The sequence below is a fragment of the Melozone crissalis genome, unplaced genomic scaffold, assembly GCF_028551555.1.
Source record: "Melozone crissalis strain CALT ecotype California unplaced genomic scaffold, PUWL_Pcris_2 ptg000009l_1, whole genome shotgun sequence".
Taxonomy (NCBI): domain Eukaryota; kingdom Metazoa; phylum Chordata; class Aves; order Passeriformes; family Passerellidae; genus Melozone; species Melozone crissalis.
The window spans coordinates 17,218,055-17,236,362 of NW_026535787.1; the positions used below are offsets into that span (position 1 = coordinate 17,218,055).

General features: G+C 42.1%; 1 protein-coding gene across 1 annotated transcript in view; it reads left to right on the forward strand.

The window, feature by feature from the left end:
* Positions 1-7,552: 7,552 nt before the first annotated feature.
* The window catches only part of ADGRG7 (adhesion G protein-coupled receptor G7), a 32,156-nt gene continuing 21,400 nt past the window's right edge, over positions 7,553-18,308 (forward strand). The window contains 5 exon segments of the mRNA XM_054270237.1: positions 7,553-7,589; positions 7,592-7,657; positions 16,146-16,190; positions 16,193-16,276; positions 17,091-17,200. Of these exon segments, the coding sequence (XP_054126212.1) occupies positions 7,553-7,589; positions 7,592-7,657; positions 16,146-16,190; positions 16,193-16,276; positions 17,091-17,200 (342 nt within the window).

The following is an 18,308-nucleotide window of genomic DNA, read 5'->3' on the forward strand; positions in this document are numbered from 1 at the left end:
CATGAGTAGGTCTTGACCAGTTTGCCCACTCCAACCATTAGGCTAATTGATACCTCATTTCAACTTTTTTTTTGCCATCTTATTCATTCTTTACTATGACTTGCTTTGCAAATATCAATCCCCTATGATGTCTACATCTACACAGTTGTTGGTTTTGGGTTTTTTTGTGAAGGGTAAGCTTGATATTGATTCATGATGGTTGCACTAGTACATTGCTTATCACATGCTTCACAGAAAATCAGACTAGTATTAGACAGACTTGATGTGGATGAGGTGGCACAGGGAAGTCTGTATGTTTGCCTTATTAAAAGCTAAGCAAAATGTTTTTCAGCCACTGCTGGACAGGAAGTTTCCATAATCAGGGTGTCTAAATATGTGTGTTGGTTGCCCTGCAAGGACCTGTGGATAAATAACTGTGCAGACCTGGATAACAGTAGAACAAGATAAAGAAACCACAGTCTTGCAGCTGTTCCGTGTAACAATTTTGTGTCTCTGCTTGTGGCTTTATGTTAAACAGGAAGAACTTCTCACTGTGAACCCATTGAGTGGTTCACTGAAGAATGAGCAGAGACACCACCAAACCTGGCAGGAGGACCAAAGATGTGCATGGTGATCAAAACCCAGTGTGGTTGTTTGTGCTTGTGCTTAGCCAGTCCTGTCTCTTTGCTTTCCTTGGACTTTCCAAGGCAGTGGAAGTGACCCTGCCTTCCCTTAGTGCCTGGAACAATTTCTTTTCCAGAAAGGCTCGGGGTTGTCCAGTCAGGCAGCACCTGACTGCAAAACCAGTTTCTTTCCCAAAGCTGTTTCCTTTCCTCAGGTGGAATCTGGTGGTTTTCTGCAGGATTCAGAGCAGACATGTGAGCCACCACCTGAGTCAGGAGTGAGTAATTCTGCTCTGTGGGCAGGATGAGATGGTTTTGCATCCCTTTCCCTGTATCGCCCTTCAGCCACCAGGCAGTCTACACAGTGCTGCACTGTGAGCTGTGAGAGGGCAGATGTTGCCTTTTAGTAGTTCCATTCTCAGCTACCGACTCCAGTGAGGGAATTAAAAAAAAATCACCACTTTTGATTGCATTTATTTCCTCCATACAAACTGATCTAGTGAAAAGCATAGTGTTCATGGCCAATGGCAGCAAAATGATTGCTTAAAAAAGCTAGCTAATAAAATAGTTTGTACCTCAAATGGATACCAAAAAATCCTTACAGGCTTTTTCTAAAACTACTTTACCTTCAATACAACATAAATATTTTCTTCACTTTTAAGTTCTACCTTTTATCTCCCCCTTTTCAAGGAGCACCTTTACAAGCTGCACATGCTGTTAATGCTGTGTTTTAGTCTGTCAGCTTTGTCAGTGCCTTTCTGGAGTCAGTGGTGGTGTTTATTCTGAAGGAGATTGTCAGAAACTACTTTGCTTCTCACAGGCAGGAACAATGCAAACTGCAAACTTTGCTGCTTTTCTTTATAAATGCATTTAATACCATGTAAAAATTAAGGTGCTGTATGTCTAAACCAAAGAGAGAACCTAAGCAGGATGAAAAGCACAATAAACTGAGCTTTTGTATGTCTTCTTAGAAGACTTCAGTTGTTAAGTTTTAAAATAATTTTCAGTGTTTGCCAAGTATTGTGAAGTAACACCTGTAACCAGGTGTCAGATTATCCAGATGAATCTTTGGAAAGCAAGAGTAGTTGGCTCACATATATTTCTACATTTACAAATGTTAAGAAGGAAATTGCACGTTGCTAGCCAAAGATCACTGCTTTTCTTAGCAATTCTTGGCCCTTTTCCAATGCCTTTCTCTGAGGACTTTCGAAGATTTTGGCAAACTTTAGTAAAGCCTGTCACAAACCTTAGCAATGCCCAGGACATTTTTGTAAGATAGGTACTGGAATGGTATATTTGTAGCTCTGTGTCTCAGCTTTACAGTGGTCTTACTACAAACTCTGAAATTATTCTATTTACTCCACTCTGCAAATCTAAGACTGGAGTTTGATTACTGTGGTTCCATTAAAATCAGATTTTCTGGAGAAGGAAGATCCAGGGCTTCCCTGAGGAGCTTGCCTGTTAATTGCAGAAGGGATACATTTGCCAAATGTATTCCTGTTAGGATCTTACCTTTGTTGCACCACATCACAGTTGTCTCTAAATTGTGAGGATTTTTTTTAAAGGGCAGATCCTTTTTCCTGTCAGAATGGTTGAGCTACAGAGCTTCTGTAGTGCTGGGCAGAGAAGATGATGTTTGTGTGTCAAAGAGAACTTGGGGATTATAACAAAAGTCTGTCACAATAATAAAACCAATTGATGAAGTGAACCTCATGGGCAAGCTGTGCACATGGAAGGTGCTTAGGAAAATCTCCTTTTGCAAAGAATTCCCTGCTTTTACAGAAGCAAAAAGTGACAGTACTTGAACTCATTGGACAGAGAGTGGCTGCCTGATACTGTTCCTCCCCTGGGGAGGAGCTGGGGGCTCTGGCTCTGTCCTTATCCAGCAGTGGCTCTAGAGCTGGCTCTTTCTGGGGAAAAACTGAGCAGGATTTGGCCTGAACCTCCCTCTGTGTCCCTGCTGTGAATCTCCTGTCAATGATCACAGAACTGGATGAATAAGCCCAACACATGTCTGCTGGTTTTGGTGCAACCATGCTTAGCAAAGACACCTCCAAAGGAGATGAAACTGGAGGCTGATGCAGTCTGACACAGAACTGTAGGGCAAGTTTGTGCAAAAGGCTCTCTCCTCACATTAGGAAATGTGGCATTGCATTATCAAGCTTGGAGAAATGCAAGGAAAAACAGATCCTGAAGTCCCAAAGAAACAGTCGTTTGTGGAATTTAATTTTTAATATTTGCAGTACATGGAAAGTGAGTGTCATAGTGGGGTTTGTGCCTGACAAGTGTATGGTGCCACAAAGGAGAGGAGCACCCTATTTCAGAGTGAGGTTTTGCTACATGGTTTTGCTGCCTGAGCCATTCTCCTGTGTTCTAGAGAGATGCCCAGGAACAGTGGGGCATCTATCACAATGAAGAAGGTACAGCCTTCATCATTTCACAAGCAGCAGGTGTTGCCTGAGTTGAATGAGGGGAGGGTAGTCCAACAAGTTTACAAACACCACTCAGAAAAAGGAAGCTGCTCTCAAGAAAATTTAAATTATTTTAAAATATCGGTGCCTTTGAAAAACTATATGTTAGTTTTTACTAGACAAAATACAGCTGTAATTTTATTTAAATAAAATTGATTTATTCATGTAAGATGTCTGTCATGTTTTCTGGTGAAAAAAATATAACCATTAATGGGACAGGATGGGATGGGATAACACTGTCATAACACATCCAGGCATTTGAACAAGTTGCACTTTAATCCAAGAAAGGTCAGTACTACCTTGTAATTAGAAACTGAGGTTTGTTCTATTTAAATTATTTTAATGTATTATTTAAATTATTTTTTCCCTTAGCATGAACGAAGAGCAAATACAACAGCAAAGAATTTGAATCCTCCAGGTTCACTCATCCTGAAAACTCAGGCACTAAAAACCTTCAGTGGATCAAGTATCTTAATCAGGTACTCTTCCCCAAAATGTTTCAGTTCCTCCAAACAGCAGCTGGGGTGGGAGTTGCTGGTACAAAAGTTGGTGGAAGAAAACAGAACAGTTTTTTTATCCAAAAAAAATCTTCAGCATGTGCAGTGGAAGGGAGCCTGACTCAAGGACTGAGTAACAAAGAGCACATCTGTTAAAAGGGAGAAAGACAACTGGAAAACTGCCAGAAAATTTGTCCTTAAAATCTATTCTAGGTGCAATATGTGCTTGCTCAAAATAGCTGTCAAATAAGGAATAACTTGTCCTCAGATGACTTTTTTTGAAACACTAATTTCTACCTCTTTGCTAGGTAACAGTTGGAGTTCATGGATCTCTGTGTTTGATATGTTTCTTAGAATGAAAATACGTTTAGAAAAGTAGATGAAAACCATAATTATAAATACTACAGCAATTTAGTTTAGAAAGGAATCTCTCCCCTATAGACTTCTGCCATTTACTGACAAAACACTCTGCCAGAGATTATAGCTCAGAGGTCAATGTAAGGGCACAATAAAGGCACGAAATTGGAGCAGAAATGGTTTTGCCTGTATGCCATCGTTATGAGCCTCTGCCTCCCTGAGGAGGAGAAGGAAGAAATGGAAAACAGGCTGCAGATCCATACAGCTGGGCAGCAATTAAACAACAAGAAATCACTCCCAGCACTCTGAAGAGCCTGGGAGGGGCAGCTGTGTTCAGGGTACACAGCATTCCAGCCTCCTGCCTCCGGTGTTATTTACCAGGGACAAGGTTCTCAGACACATGGTGGGATTTTATGGCTCTTGTGCTGCAGGAAACAGCAATGCCAATCTTCCAGTAGGAATGACAGGGAGGGAAAGCTTGCACTGCTTTGCTGGAATTTTACTCTGGTTTGTGACTCTGACTCAGATGCAGTTGACACATTAAAAAAAGTCAAAGATGGTGTTTACTGCTGGCACCATGCTTTGTGCACACTTGAAAACAAAAAAGAAAGGAAATAAGAAACATCTGGCTCTAATTAAGGCTTAAAAGAAAAGGAAGAAAGCAGAAGAAACATATCCAGTCACACAAGAGTGATTTTATCTCCCTGCAGCTGCATCACACATACAAATTTGCAAGTGTTAAGATTCCCCTTCAGTTTGTTATTCTATTATATAAACATGGTTTAATATTTTCATAAATAAAAGTATGCTATCTTTTAAGAGGTGTTCATTCATTTGTGTTGGTTTTGCCATCTGGTGCCTTAAGTATTTTTTTTCTCTGCATTTATATAAAGTGTTCATATGAAGTTAGAAATTCACAATCAGTTTTGCTCACAAACTGTCCCCCGTTTGCAAAGCTGGGCTTGCAAAGTTTTGGACTCTTAGTATTTTGTATATCTAAACTCAACATTCTAGTCAAAGATATCCTTGATGATGTTAGCCATGTAAAGGAAAGAAGCAGGGATGCTCTTTCCATTGAATGGGAAGGGCAGTGTGAGTAATCACAAGAATGAATTATGATTTCTTTCCTATTTTGTCATTTAAAAATACCTGCACTCATCGAGCAGCATTTCTATTAGCAAAGGACTCAGACCTGTGATTCAGTAGCTGGGCATGCTTTCACTATACCACAAACCTCAGACTGAGTTTAGCAAAGCTGGATGGAGCTTAATGTCACTGAACTGTTCTGAGCCTCATTTTCCCATCTTCCATAACCACATTACACTTGGCTCTGTTTTGTCTGTAAGAGTCCTGCTCAGGGATGAGCATCTTCCTGTGTGTCTCTTAGATCCAGTTTTACATTCTCATCCCTGTAAACTGCAGGAAAGCAAACATTTAACTGCTTATGGCAGGAGGCTGTAAAGTAATTAACATTTCAAGGCTCCAAAGCATTCTCAGGGAGCAGGATGAGGAGGAGATGTTTCTGTCCAGCTGAGCATTGCTGCTGCTCAGTTTGGCAGCAGTGGGAGAGCTGGGCCATGCAGCCTTTGTGCTCCCAGGGCTTGCCTGGCCAGCCCCACAATTTCTCCCAAGCCCAGGGGATCCCTGGCCATTGGATGCACACTGGGGCCTCTGGAGCTGTGCCACAGCCCCTCACACGGCTGTCCTGCCCCACAGAGCTCCGTGCCTGCCCCTCTCCAATGAAGCCTCCCATTCCCTGGCACTGGGGGAATCTGCAGTTTGGCACCTTGGGCAGGGGAAGGGCTCTGGTGGCCCTGGGTGCTGTTTGCTGCCACCCTGGACTCACCTGCGACCAGAGTGCCACGGCCCCTGTGCCCTCCTCGTGTCCCTGTGCTGGCCCACCACTGAGCATCTTCTCCCTTTCCTGTTTCCCATGCTAATGAGAGTAACATGGAGAGAGGAAAGATCTAGCACAAGGAACAGGGCTGCCACAGACAGACAGGCAGACAGACAGACACCCCCTGACTGGACAGGGCTGAGCCCAGAGGGACAGCATGCAGCCCTGTCCCTCCTAAAGGTTTGTACCAGCCTGGCTCTGGGGTGGTGGCACAGTCTGGCTTTAACTAAACTTCTCTGAGCAGATTATTAAGACATTTGGCTCTCTGAAGAAGCACATTAACAATTTTGGTGCTCCCATTTGTGAAAGAAATTGTGGGAATACACAAAATCAGAGGGTTTTGGGAAAGCTGCAAAAGGCAGGCCTCAGAGACAGTAAAACTGTGATTAGAGCTGAGCAGTAGCCATGAGATAGGTCAGCAGAAAAATTATTTAAAAAGTAGAAAAGTAAGGAAAAATAGAACAATATTCTATTGTCTAGAATAACTCTAGAATAACGCTTGTCTAGAATAACTCTCTAAGCTACAGAAAAGTTTATCTATCAAGATATTAAAAAGTTCTAAGCTTAGTAATGGAGCTCTGTGCATTGTGTTTTAAGGCTTACAAGCAGGTATTGTATTGGAAATAAACAAGACTGTTTTAACCAAAGGTACATGTGCTTACAGTGGTTGGATGGAACTACTGTCAATGTGCTTTTGCTTTGTGTGATTGGGCTTTAAAGAACTTTTAAAGTGAATTGTAACATTAAGTTCTTGGTCTGCTGCCTGGGATGTGAGCTGCTGGCATCTTCCCATTGTCATCACCATGTAATGAGACTGATGCTGGAAAATAAAACAGCTCAAAGCACGTTCCACAGCAGCCTCGTCCCATTTCTGATTTTTACATAGATCCCGGCCAGTGATAAGAAATCTTAATTATTTCAGCATTTCCATAGTCTTTCCTATGTCCTGAGGAGTTTTTTTCAACACAAAGTGTCTTGGTCACCTGACATGAGATAATTTTTATTTTCAGTGTGAATATTTTGAATATGAGTATCATTATGAGTACCTTGCAGATTGCCATCAATTAAATTAAAATAATAAATACATATATTGCTCATTTTTATTCTTCATAAGAAGAAACGACATCATAACAATCTGTAAGGTGTTAAAGGAATTGTAGTCTGGAGTAGTAGCAGTATCAGTAGTATCTAATGGCTAGGCAATTGTGCCACATCCCAAGAGACCAGAACCCTTTTTTTTACTGCATTTTTGTACATCCTCTGCACATCACATCAGCTTGTTGAGTCCTGTTTTTTAAAGTGAGATGGAATTGCTTTGGTAATTAAAAAAGCTAAACAAATCTCCTTTCCTCACTAGCAAAAACCACCATGTAAAAGCAAGGTACTGTCCCTACTTACACAATGGGAATTAATCCACTGAATGCTGATGACAAAAAAGATGTGTTTATTCCAACTCATTCTTAAAATAACTCTATTTTCTTCTTCACTTTGACTGCGCTGACTTTCACCCTGTGCCAGCCAGCACCACTTCCCCCAGGGTATGTGCAGATCTATAATGAAGACCAGAGTCAGTCCCCAAGAGGCAATAAACACACATAGGCCAAAACTCTTATTTTTAGAACAGAAAAGGTTAAAGTTTTATCAGCAGACAAGTAGTTAATGGTTTATAACAAGAATATGACTGCATAATAACCATTTTATAGCATTGCAGACAGCCTGCACTACAACATGCCTTCACCCTACTGGGACAGAATTTTGGCTGGAGTCACTGTTGTGTAGTGACTGTGGCCCTTTGGGTGCTGTGCATTTGGCAGCTCCTCAGGTTCAAAGCAGGCAAGATTTAGAAATTATTTTATAATTTAAATAAATGGGGTGAATTATTCTACCCCATTTGAACTCTTTTTTGGGTTCTTTTTCCTTTCCCTAAATGTTTAAGCATGACTGCTGAGAAACATGATTACATCCATGTTGCATGCTTCTGAGGAGGAAATATTTTTCTTCTTACAACAATGTTTAAAGAAGTACCGCAAACTTTGTATGCTGCTGTAAAACAGAAGATGATGACAAGCAATCTCTGGAGTGCTTTCATTGGAACATGTGTACACTGCTCATGACTCTGATATAACTTTGAGAAATGTCTTGACATTTTCTCACCCTTTTGGTAGAAATTTGATTTGTTTTTCAAAAGAGATAAATAAACCTCTAACTAGTCTACGAAATTGTATCTTAAAAAGGAAATATTTACTTTGCAGATGCTTGTATGTTTGCATCCATATTGCACCTGTTCATGTTTCCATTGCAACTTGCATTGTGGAAATATTTACTGAAAGCATACCAGAGAGTTGCATTTTCTGTATTTGAAAATCAGGTCAATGTACTCTTGTAAAATATTTCTGTGTGCAAACTTGGAGCAGAAAGCTCCTCAGTGTTTACTCAGCAAAATACTCACTACATTGAAGTGACACAAAACTTTGCACGGACCTATATTTAAAATTCTTTGAAAGAATCAAGTAATCCTGGCTGCCTGTCCAGTAAAGTCAGACATGATTTAAGACCAAGAAGCCTGAAGAAAAGTTTATATGAGGATTCATTAGGTTACATTTACTTCAAGAGATTTATCAGATGTTTGTAGGGATTGAATATTCCCGAGCCCAAGAAAGGACACAAAAGTAAACAGTGATTATTTAACATCAATGTTAAACTATTACTGTCAGTAATAATCTACCTTTGTTAAAATCAGTTTATGCTCAGACCCTTGTTTGACCTGATGGAGCCAAACCCAGATGAGAAGGGAGTTAAATGTCAGTGCAGCACAGGGATCCCTCTGCTTGTGCCTAACCCAGCTGCAGGCAAACAAGCTGCTAAGGAAGGAATTTAAACTGCAGCTCCTTCAGGGGTGGAAAATACCTCCATGCCCATCTGGTGTATTGCTTGCTGTGCATAGTGGTAGAGTTTCCTCTTTTTTCAGACTTCAATCACAAGTATTAGCATCAACAGTTCCCACGATGCTTGATCAAAACTCCCTCAGCAGTTCATGGTGACCTGGTAATATGTAATGATCTAATAATTTTAGTTCATAAATATATACAGTCAACAATCAGTGGCATTCTTGACATGATTAATGTCTGCAAAACTTAAAAGACAAAGAAGATGTTTTCTGAATCTTAAAATAAAACCAGAAGAACCCCATGATTTTAAGCCTGTTACAGCATGTGTTATAGCTGCGACTGCATAAGTCAGCTCAGGAATTTGCATTTGTGAAAGACAGATTTCTCTCTGAAACAAAAAAAGGCTCATGTGACTTTGAACAGTAGGCTAAGAAAAGTTACCAGGCAGCTCTAATAGAGGCACAGTTTTGCCTGGCATTAGCAGGTTCTGAGAGTGTCACGCTGTTACAGAGGAACTCTTTTGGAGGATGCAAAGGTAAGGCTGATGCCCTTTGCTGTCACCTCCCCTTTGCTGCATGGGCTTCACAGCAGCTCTGTCTGCACCTCCAGGGGTGAATGCTGAACTTTTTACCCCACAGCTGCCTGCTTTTCTGCTTCATTGCTTCCAAAGGACAGTCAGCCCAGTCTTCCTTTTCACCTTTCTCTTTCCTTGCCCTCCTTTGCAGACCATAACCAGCCTTGTCCCAGCTGTCTGCAGAGGCAGCTCCAGCACTGTTCCCACCTGAGGCTGTCCCATACTCTGCTCCTCAGCAGGCACCAGGGTCCAGGCATTGGCAGGGCAGCCCTGCTCCCTCCCTGCTTTTGGGATCCTTGCTGCCAGATGTGGCCCTGCCTGGCCCGGCTGCTTCAGGTTCATGCTCACCAAGCAAGGCAGAGGCTGGAGCTGTGCTGCAGCTTCCCCAGTGTCCTGGGGGTTCCGAGGCTCCCAGTCCAGAGCAGGGAGGTGGCTGAGCCCCAGGGTGACTCCTGTGCCACATGAGCCACACTGAGTGCCTGGCTGGTGGGACAGTGCAGGAGCAACAGCGCCGTGATCGGACACCCGGCTCCCACAGATCCAGAGCTTCTCCACAGCTGCTTAGGGCTGCACAAATCTGGGCCACACAAATCTCAGTTGCTGGAGGAGATTTCCTTTCCTTCCTGTAAGATTTCCAGTGGAGAGACAATGTGTTTTGAAAAGCTGGTGGCTGGGACAGACATTACCTAGCTACACTTAGATGTTATTCCAGTGTCATCAGAGACATCTGGCTGCAGTGGAGTTGAGACAGCCTGAAACACAACTGCTAAATAGCAATAACATGAGCAAAAGCTGAGCAAAGAGTGCCAAGAATAGACTTATCCCTGCCACGTGGCACAGCCCTTATAGTTTGCAATAATCTTCCAGTTATATGAATCCCATTAAAGAGTAAGAAGTTAAGCAATCTCTTTATTTCAGTGAGAACATTAGAAATATACAATGGCACGTGTTCCTGGCAGTGCTGTTTACTTTTGAATGCTCTGGCTTTACTCTGTTTGTCAGTTTGTCTCAAAACACAGTCATTAAAATGTCAGATCAAATGGCAGTCCTCAAATCCAGTTTTCTGCATTATTTGAAACCATACACCCAGTGCATAGGTGTGCAATTTCCACTGTGACCCTTACTGGAAAGGATTCCAACTCCATTCTTCACTTAGGGACCTGGTGAGATTGGCTGTGAGCAAACCTTGCTCTGTGGAGATCCCCCAGGTCTTGGATCCTTCTTTCCAAGACTGAGGTCTGCCCACCCCTTCCCTGTTGATATTTCTGCAGCAGAATGCCCCTTTAGCAATTCCAGATTTGCCAGTGTCTTTTTAAAAAAGCCTTAAGATTTTCAGAGCTTCCTCTGAAATATCATAATACACAGGAAATACCATAGCACATTCAGAAATTTCTAAGATCTGCAACTTCTCTGCTATTGCTTAGACAGTACTTTTTTTCCCCCTGAAGCTGTGGCAGCCAGTTCAATGATTATTTCAAAGACGACCCACTATTTCTGCCCAAAGACAGAATAAAAATCATCACCTGTCCTGAAGTGGGTATAGAAACTATGGCTGAGTTTGGGGCATGGGGTTTTCCTGTTCTATCCTATAATGCCTGTCTTAAATCATAGCATCCTTATCTTGGTTCTTGGATGTGTGACTATCCATATCCTTATTATTGTGCCAGGCCCTTCAGCATTAGGAATCTGTGGCTTTGTTTTGCCTTCTTGGTCCTGTGAATTCCTGCAAAAGTAATTTGGGTGTTTCATGGACTTAACAGTTTGAGCTTTTGGTAGACTGGAGAAACACACTCCTGGTCATTCAGCATCTGCACACAATTGCTCCCACCTATATTGTTTTGGGAATGCAAATTCATGTTTGGAAGCTTTGACCCCACATTCATGTCATTGGTTTTAGGGGTCTGTTTCAGAGAAGTTGGCTTAAATAAAATAATCATGGCTGGGATTTCAGCACTGGAAACAAACCATTATGATGATTCTGTGATTTCTTTTGGTCACTGCTCTAGTGTTCTGCATTTGATTTACTGTGAATTGCCTTAAAAATAGATTTTAATAGCTATAGTTGTTAAAATACATGTACGAGTATATGGGTGAGATTATGTGTCATATATATATTTTTAGCTGAGGCCTCAAAAATATCATGTTTCTTTCTTTCCTTCATAAAATTAAATAGATACATTATTTTATATACCTGTTGATGAATATATATATATATATATATATATACATATTTATATATATGCCTTGATTCTTTATTTGCACAGCACTACAAAAACCATGGAATCTCCTGTCCCTGTGCTCCTGTCTCCACAGAGGCAGCAGCTCTGGGGATGGAGCCTGTCTGTGCCCAGAGGAGTGGGTGGGATCTCTTTGTCATACAGGTCAGTACAAGCCAGGCAGTGCAGGCAGCTGGCACCATTTCTGGGAACATCTCCACTTTGGGATATCCCTGACTTTTCCTGCTGCTGAGATCTGCTCAGCAGGGTCAGACCTGCAAGCAGTGCCATGGCTCTTCTCGTTTGGTGAGGCTGTATTTTTCACCCACCTCAAAGGAATAATACATCTGGAGAAGACATTACAGGTTTTGACAATCTGTGGCCTGTTTCTAGCCAATTTGGTCTTTGTTTGAATTCCCCTGTTTGAAGATCACAGTCACTTGAAAATCTGATTCAGGTCTCATTGACCAGTGTTGCTGTGTCTGGATGTGCCCTGTGTTTGAGGACACCATCCACCTCAGCACCCTGTAGAACAATGCCTGCCTTCAGCTCCTGCTGCTACTGACACTGGTCTGGGATGAGTCAAATTTCCTACACCTGGAATAGCACTGTCCTGGTTGACTCCCATTTCAGTCCCCTCTGCCACAGCATGGCATCTATGACTGCCCTGTGCTGGGAGGCTGCAGGATCTTCAGGGCTGGAAAAATTCCCAGCTCCTTTTTTCCAACAGCCTGCAACATGGCCAGTATGGCACACAAATACACCATTATGTGTCAGCTGGGCTTTGTCAAATGATGTGACACATTTGGTCAGAAGGATGTCAAAATACCTGCAGTGTACCCAGGAAAATATTCTTGGTGAGGACTGCTAGGTAGATGGAAAGTTCAGGTCTTCCATGTTATTTTTCTTATGACAGGATGGGCGGCACATCCAGCAGACAATGATAGATTGGATGAGTTCATGACTGATAAGAACTTTTGGTCAAAATGTTTCAGAGAAGTTGGCTTAAATAAAATAATCATGGCTGGGATTTCAGCACTGGAAACAAACCATTATGATGATTCTGTAATTTCTTTTGGTCACTGCTCTAGTGTTGTGCATTTGATTTGCTGTGAATTGCCTTAAAATAGACTTTAATAGCTATAGTTGTTAAAATACATGAGGTACGAATGTTTGGACAGGCATGATTAATTTTAATTCATAACAAAAATTACTGAAATTACAAACCCTCAATTTTACTCTGTTTTCCTGAGGAAAGTTTATACTGTCCATCTGTCTGTTGTTCCACTTTCTTGGCACCTTCTTTAACTTGCTGACCAGTTTCAACTAAATTTACTAGGTGGTTACACATCTTAAAGGTCTCAAAATCTTATGAGTTTTGCACAAATCATTAGTTGGGTACAGAAGACCAACCCTGTAATTATCTCAAAGAGGAAAAGGAAAAGAGACTTATGCCACCAGTGAGGAGGTTGAGGCCAGTCAATCCAGTCCAGTCACTAAGATGCATAAACTACCCATGACATTTGTCTCCTCTCCACCAGCTAACAAAATGGAGATGTATGTTTTATGCACTGAAAATATAAAGATGGATAAGAGGTGAGAGGGGCTGAGATGTGACGGAGCATGAAGAGCATGGGATCACAGTGCTTAAGGTGTTGAGGAGGCTGGTAGAAAGGGCAGTCAGGAGTTGGGAGTATGGAGGAGGTGATCAGTTTATTGCTAGGAAAAGAGAGCATGGCATGCAGTGTAGACAACTTTTGTAACCCAAGTACTTTTGTTCCAACAATGCTGAAAAAATTTCCACTTGCTCATAGTTCATTGCTTTTCTACGTTATGTCATGGCTATTTTCTTTCACAAATCATGACAAAGGGCCTGGTTTTATTTCTGTGGTTTGTTCTGTTTGGGTCTTTTTTTGTTTGCTTTGGTTTTATTTTGTTTTGTTTTGTTTTAATCTGGAGCGATCTTAATGACATTAAAATATTTGGAATAATTTGGGATTTGCATCAGTGGGAAAATTTTATTTCAGATGGACTCTCCTTTCTAAATCTGAAACCAAGGAGTATAAGCATGTAAAGCAGCCCAAAGCACTTTCAGATCAAGGCTTGAATAACTAGAAAGAAAAAATAAAAATATAGCTTGTATGAATGCATGTGTGTTCATAGCAGCTTACTCTTGGCTTTCACCCCTCAGAGGGACAGCAGGATCATCACAAGGGTATTCAAATCCATGGGTCTAGAGAGGATTCACTGAAGACCTGGCTGATGCCCCTGAGGGCTCCTGTCACCTGTGGTGATGAAGAGAGGCCACAGAGGACTGTAAGAAGGTTCATATTGTGCTCACCTTTAAGAAAGGCAAGAAGGAGATCTGAGGTAACCATAAGCCAGTCAAGCTCACCTCAGGTGCTAGAAGCATTTTGGAACATTTCCTCTTGAAGTCTACTCCCATGCATATGGGAGACCAGAAGACCATCAGGAGCAGCATGGATTTACATGTAGGACCAATCTGACTCTCTGCCACATGAAATAACTGCATGTAGACAACAGAAGAGTAACAAGATGTAAAACACTTTGATTTACAGATGCCCTCAACACCAGTGTTCTTCCTTGGTAGGTGAAGACACGTGTGTTGGGTGAATGAACAACCTGCTGGGCTGAAAGTTAACTCAACAGGCAAGCCCGAAGGGCTTGATCAGGCAATCAGGGGCTTGATCAGGATGTTGGAAAAGCAGAGCCACTGGTCAATAGCAGGGCAGAGCCTTTCAGTGCCTTCATCCACAGCCTGGGCTGTGACACGTGACAAGAGGGCTTGCTGTTCTCCCATAAAACTGAGCCTGGGGTGGGGCAGAGGCGCTGCTGACACAGTGAAGGCAGAGCTCCAGTGCAGAAGAACTTGAGAAAGCTGAAGACCATTCCAAGAGAAACCTCAGAGTGTCCAAGAGGAATAAATGCCAATTCCGTGCCAGGGACATTGGTACAGAGCAGGAACTTGCTGGCTGAGGAGCAGGCATGCTGGAAACTGCCTGGGAATTACAGTAGATGCCAAGTTCAATATGAGCCAGCAGTGTGTGGTTCTCTGCAAACAAGGTGGAAGAGCAGCTGTGTTATGTGGAGGGAGACAGATTGATGGACACTTTTACCCTGCCCTTCCTGGTCCTGGTGAGGCACTACTGGGAAATACAAACTTAGTGTTGCCACCTGCAAGCCAGGAGGGAAGCTGGAGAGGGTTCAGCAGGATGCAGTGAGGTCAGTGAGGAGCTTTGGACAGGTGGCCTGCAGGAAGAGTGGGAAAGAGCTGAACTTGTTCACTGTGATGAAGAGGAGACTGAGGGCAGGGCTAACAGAGCCTTCAGCTGACAGGGAGCTGCAAAGACCATCAAACCCAAACCCTCTCAGTAACACCAGAGAGTAAAGCAAGACACAGAGTCATAAACTGCAGTTTGAGATGCTGAGATTGAGCATGAAGAGAAATGCTCAGATTTAGAAAGGTATCATGTCACTGCAGCACATCTCCTAGTGAGGCTGTGGAGGCTCCTATTGGCCTAGATGCCCTCCAGAGGTTCCTTCCACCACATTTTTGAGACAATGTCATGGTTTGACACTGGCACAATGCCTATGCATTGTCCTGCTAACCACCTTCTGGCAAGCAAGGCTCAGGTATGGTGCTGTAAGGCAGAGCTCATCTTTGCAGCATCATGCGTCCTTATTTTTTGGTAATAATTTGTGTAGAAGGAAAGTGCCATGGTATAGTGGGAAACTGAGGCCCTGTAGAATACAAGATCCACATGAAGTTAAGTAATTTGACATGAAAGCCCATTCCAGAACTCAGACAACACTCCAGGTTTCCTAAGCCCCCTCAGGACCCTGACCATAAATATGCTTTGAGTCAGTCCTGCTAATGGGACATAGTCAGCTGAAATGTGGTCTGAATTAGCAAAAGTTAGCAAAAACAGGATGTTGCAAGTCTTAAGATGAAGCAAAAATTTTCTGCCTGTCTGCTGCAATATTTTTTCCAAGTGTTTGCAGCTTTGTGAGGTAAATTTGTGTTAGTTATAGCAGTAAGGTACATGAGAATGTAGCAGGCTGCTCTTCTGGATCAGGCAGGGGTTTACTGGGCTCACCACTCTGCCTTTGGGTCGAACCAGTACCAGCTGTGGGGTCTGGGGGCTCAGCCTGTCCCAGCACAGCAGACAGCAGGGCAGAAATATCCTGCACCAAAAGCCAAATCCAGCCCATCGTGGTTTAGAGTCACCAAAAGTCTGCTCCCCATTAACTGTTCAAAAGTCTGTATTTTTGTCCCCTGCTGTATTCTGTGGCATTAGGTTACCAAGGCTGATTTCTGCCTGGGTATTAAGATACCAAAGATGAGGCTTCATATTATTTTACACATTCTAGGACTAAAACAGTGAAAATAGAAGAGATGGCAAAAAGCAGGAGCTTTTAAGACTTCACTCACTTTAAAAATATCACTTGTGGCAGCTTAGAAGCTTGGGTTTAGATAAGATTACCCTAACTGCTTTTATTTCATTTAGGGGCAAAAGATTCAATGAGCTCCTCTTGTCTCAGTACTATTTCATTTTTGAAAATTGATCCTTATGCTAAAAGCATTTCATCTGGAAATATATTATTTTTTTCTTTCTGTGCAGGTAATTTCTGTGCCTACAGTACTGAGACAGTGAGCATTTTTGAAAATAATATAAAAACCTTACTTTTGAACAGATGATAGTGGGTAAATATGGCCACTCCTAAAAGGAATGTGCACCTGATACTGTGACTGGTATGTTTCTTTCCTTTTGCTCCCATTTCCCAAACGCAGATGTAAGGTTTGTGAAAGATGTTACCAGATGAGAGGTCTGTGTTTGAAGCCAGAGCTCTGCAGCTCAGGCAGCAGGAGCACAAACTTTTCTGCAAAGCTTTCTGCCCCAAATGCAGAGAATTTCAGGTACACATGCTGAGATGGATCTGGGGCTGGGAGGAGACACAGGATCCTGAACAACCTTTTAATAGTAAAACAATCTGTTTATATCCTACTATTTAGCATTAGGATTCAGGATGCTTTCCATCAGCTGTGGTTCCATGAAGTTCCTCAGCTTTCAGGGACCTTGTAGAGGAGTAAGTGCTGCACAGCTTCTACTCCACATGTCCTTTGCTTCTCTTTCATAACAAATAAACTCTGTTTTTCAGGACATGGTAAAAAGTCTTTCTGACAGCTCAGAGCTGATGCCAGTGCTTCCCAATTAAAAGATGTATTTCTGCAGCTCTAACATAACAAAAGCCTGACTTGGCCAAAAAGAATATCAGCCCCTGTGACAGGACAGTGTACACGAATGTAAACACATGTAATGTTCTGAAACATTACAAATGTAATGTTCTGAAAAGAACAATAAATAGTTAAATAATAGATGGTCACTTGTAACACTGAAAGACAAAATTTTGCAAACAAATAGAAAATAACACTGGATAGGGTGTCAGAAAATAACACTGGATAGGGTGTCACAGACACAGAACAGTTTTAAGTCCCAGTGAGGTCATGAGAATGTGTGAGAACTTCTATACTAAATGCATATCTTTCTGCTTTTAGAAAATTACAGGTAATGCTTCAATAGAAATCCGGATGTGCTCCAGAGAAAGGAAATTTCCTACTTTAAAGCCTCCCCAAATTCTGAATTGTAATGAAAATCTGGACTCCTTACCATCACAGGTAATCTTAAATCACTACTTCAACAGTTTCTGAGATTCTGCACTGTCCTGGGGAAAAAAAAGGGAATGAGAATAGAAAGTTGGGGCAGGAAATATATCTCATGTTCCTCAAAACTTTGCAGAAAGCAAAATAAATGAGCAAAGCCTTTTTCCAGCGGCATTCTTGGCATGTGTCTGCTTTGCAGACAGCCTGAATTTCCAACAGTGATCATTTTATTTTGCTTGAACACAGCATGCCATTTCACATTTCTTAACTGGCCTGCAATTTCCTCAGCCAGGTTCCTAGTTCACAGCAAAGCCTCTGAGCAGAGGCAATGCTGACCCAGGGCACCAAACCAGTGAAAAGGGAGAAGACTGGCAGGAGGGTGACACCGACACCAACATGGTCAGAAGGATTAAGAGTGAAGCCTTTCCATTCTGTCAACATTTCTGTCCAACAAGAACACAAATTCAAATTCTCTCACATGAATGCCATATATAAAGTCCATAAAATCCATACCTCCCTAAGTCTAGCTCTAAGGCTTAGCCTTGCTGTATCTGCAAAACATGGAGAGCTGAACATGACTAAGCACATTACAGTGACTGCTTCCCTTCTGCTGCTTCTGTGCTTCACTTCCTTATCACTATTCACTATCACCCTATCACTTTCAGTCCCAACTGAAAAAAAAAAGAAAAAAAAAAAGAAAAAGAATACACCAGGTACAGTCCGTTAAATAAGAGAAGTCTTTTCCTCGTGCATTTTTGCTTGACTTCTGTACCTTCAACCCAATGCTTCACCTGCTTGGATTCTTTCCTGAGAAACCCCTGAGCTCAATATTGCATTTTTCCAGTACATAACCTTCACTAAACGGTTCAAAGCAATATATAATATTACAAGTAGCTATTTCCAGTGCCAGTAAGGTGTGACACATGGTTTTTCTGCTGCCATCAGTAATGTCTGGGTTTCTTGGGAGCTGTGATGTCAGGCTGCCATCTAGTGAGCTGAGGGCAGCTTGGGGAGCTGGGAGCAGGAGGTGTGCATGCTAGTGTCCAGAGCCCAGGTTTAAAAGGATTTGATTACTTTTAAATAGAACTGCTTATTTTGAATCCAAGGTCATGCTAGAAGTTGG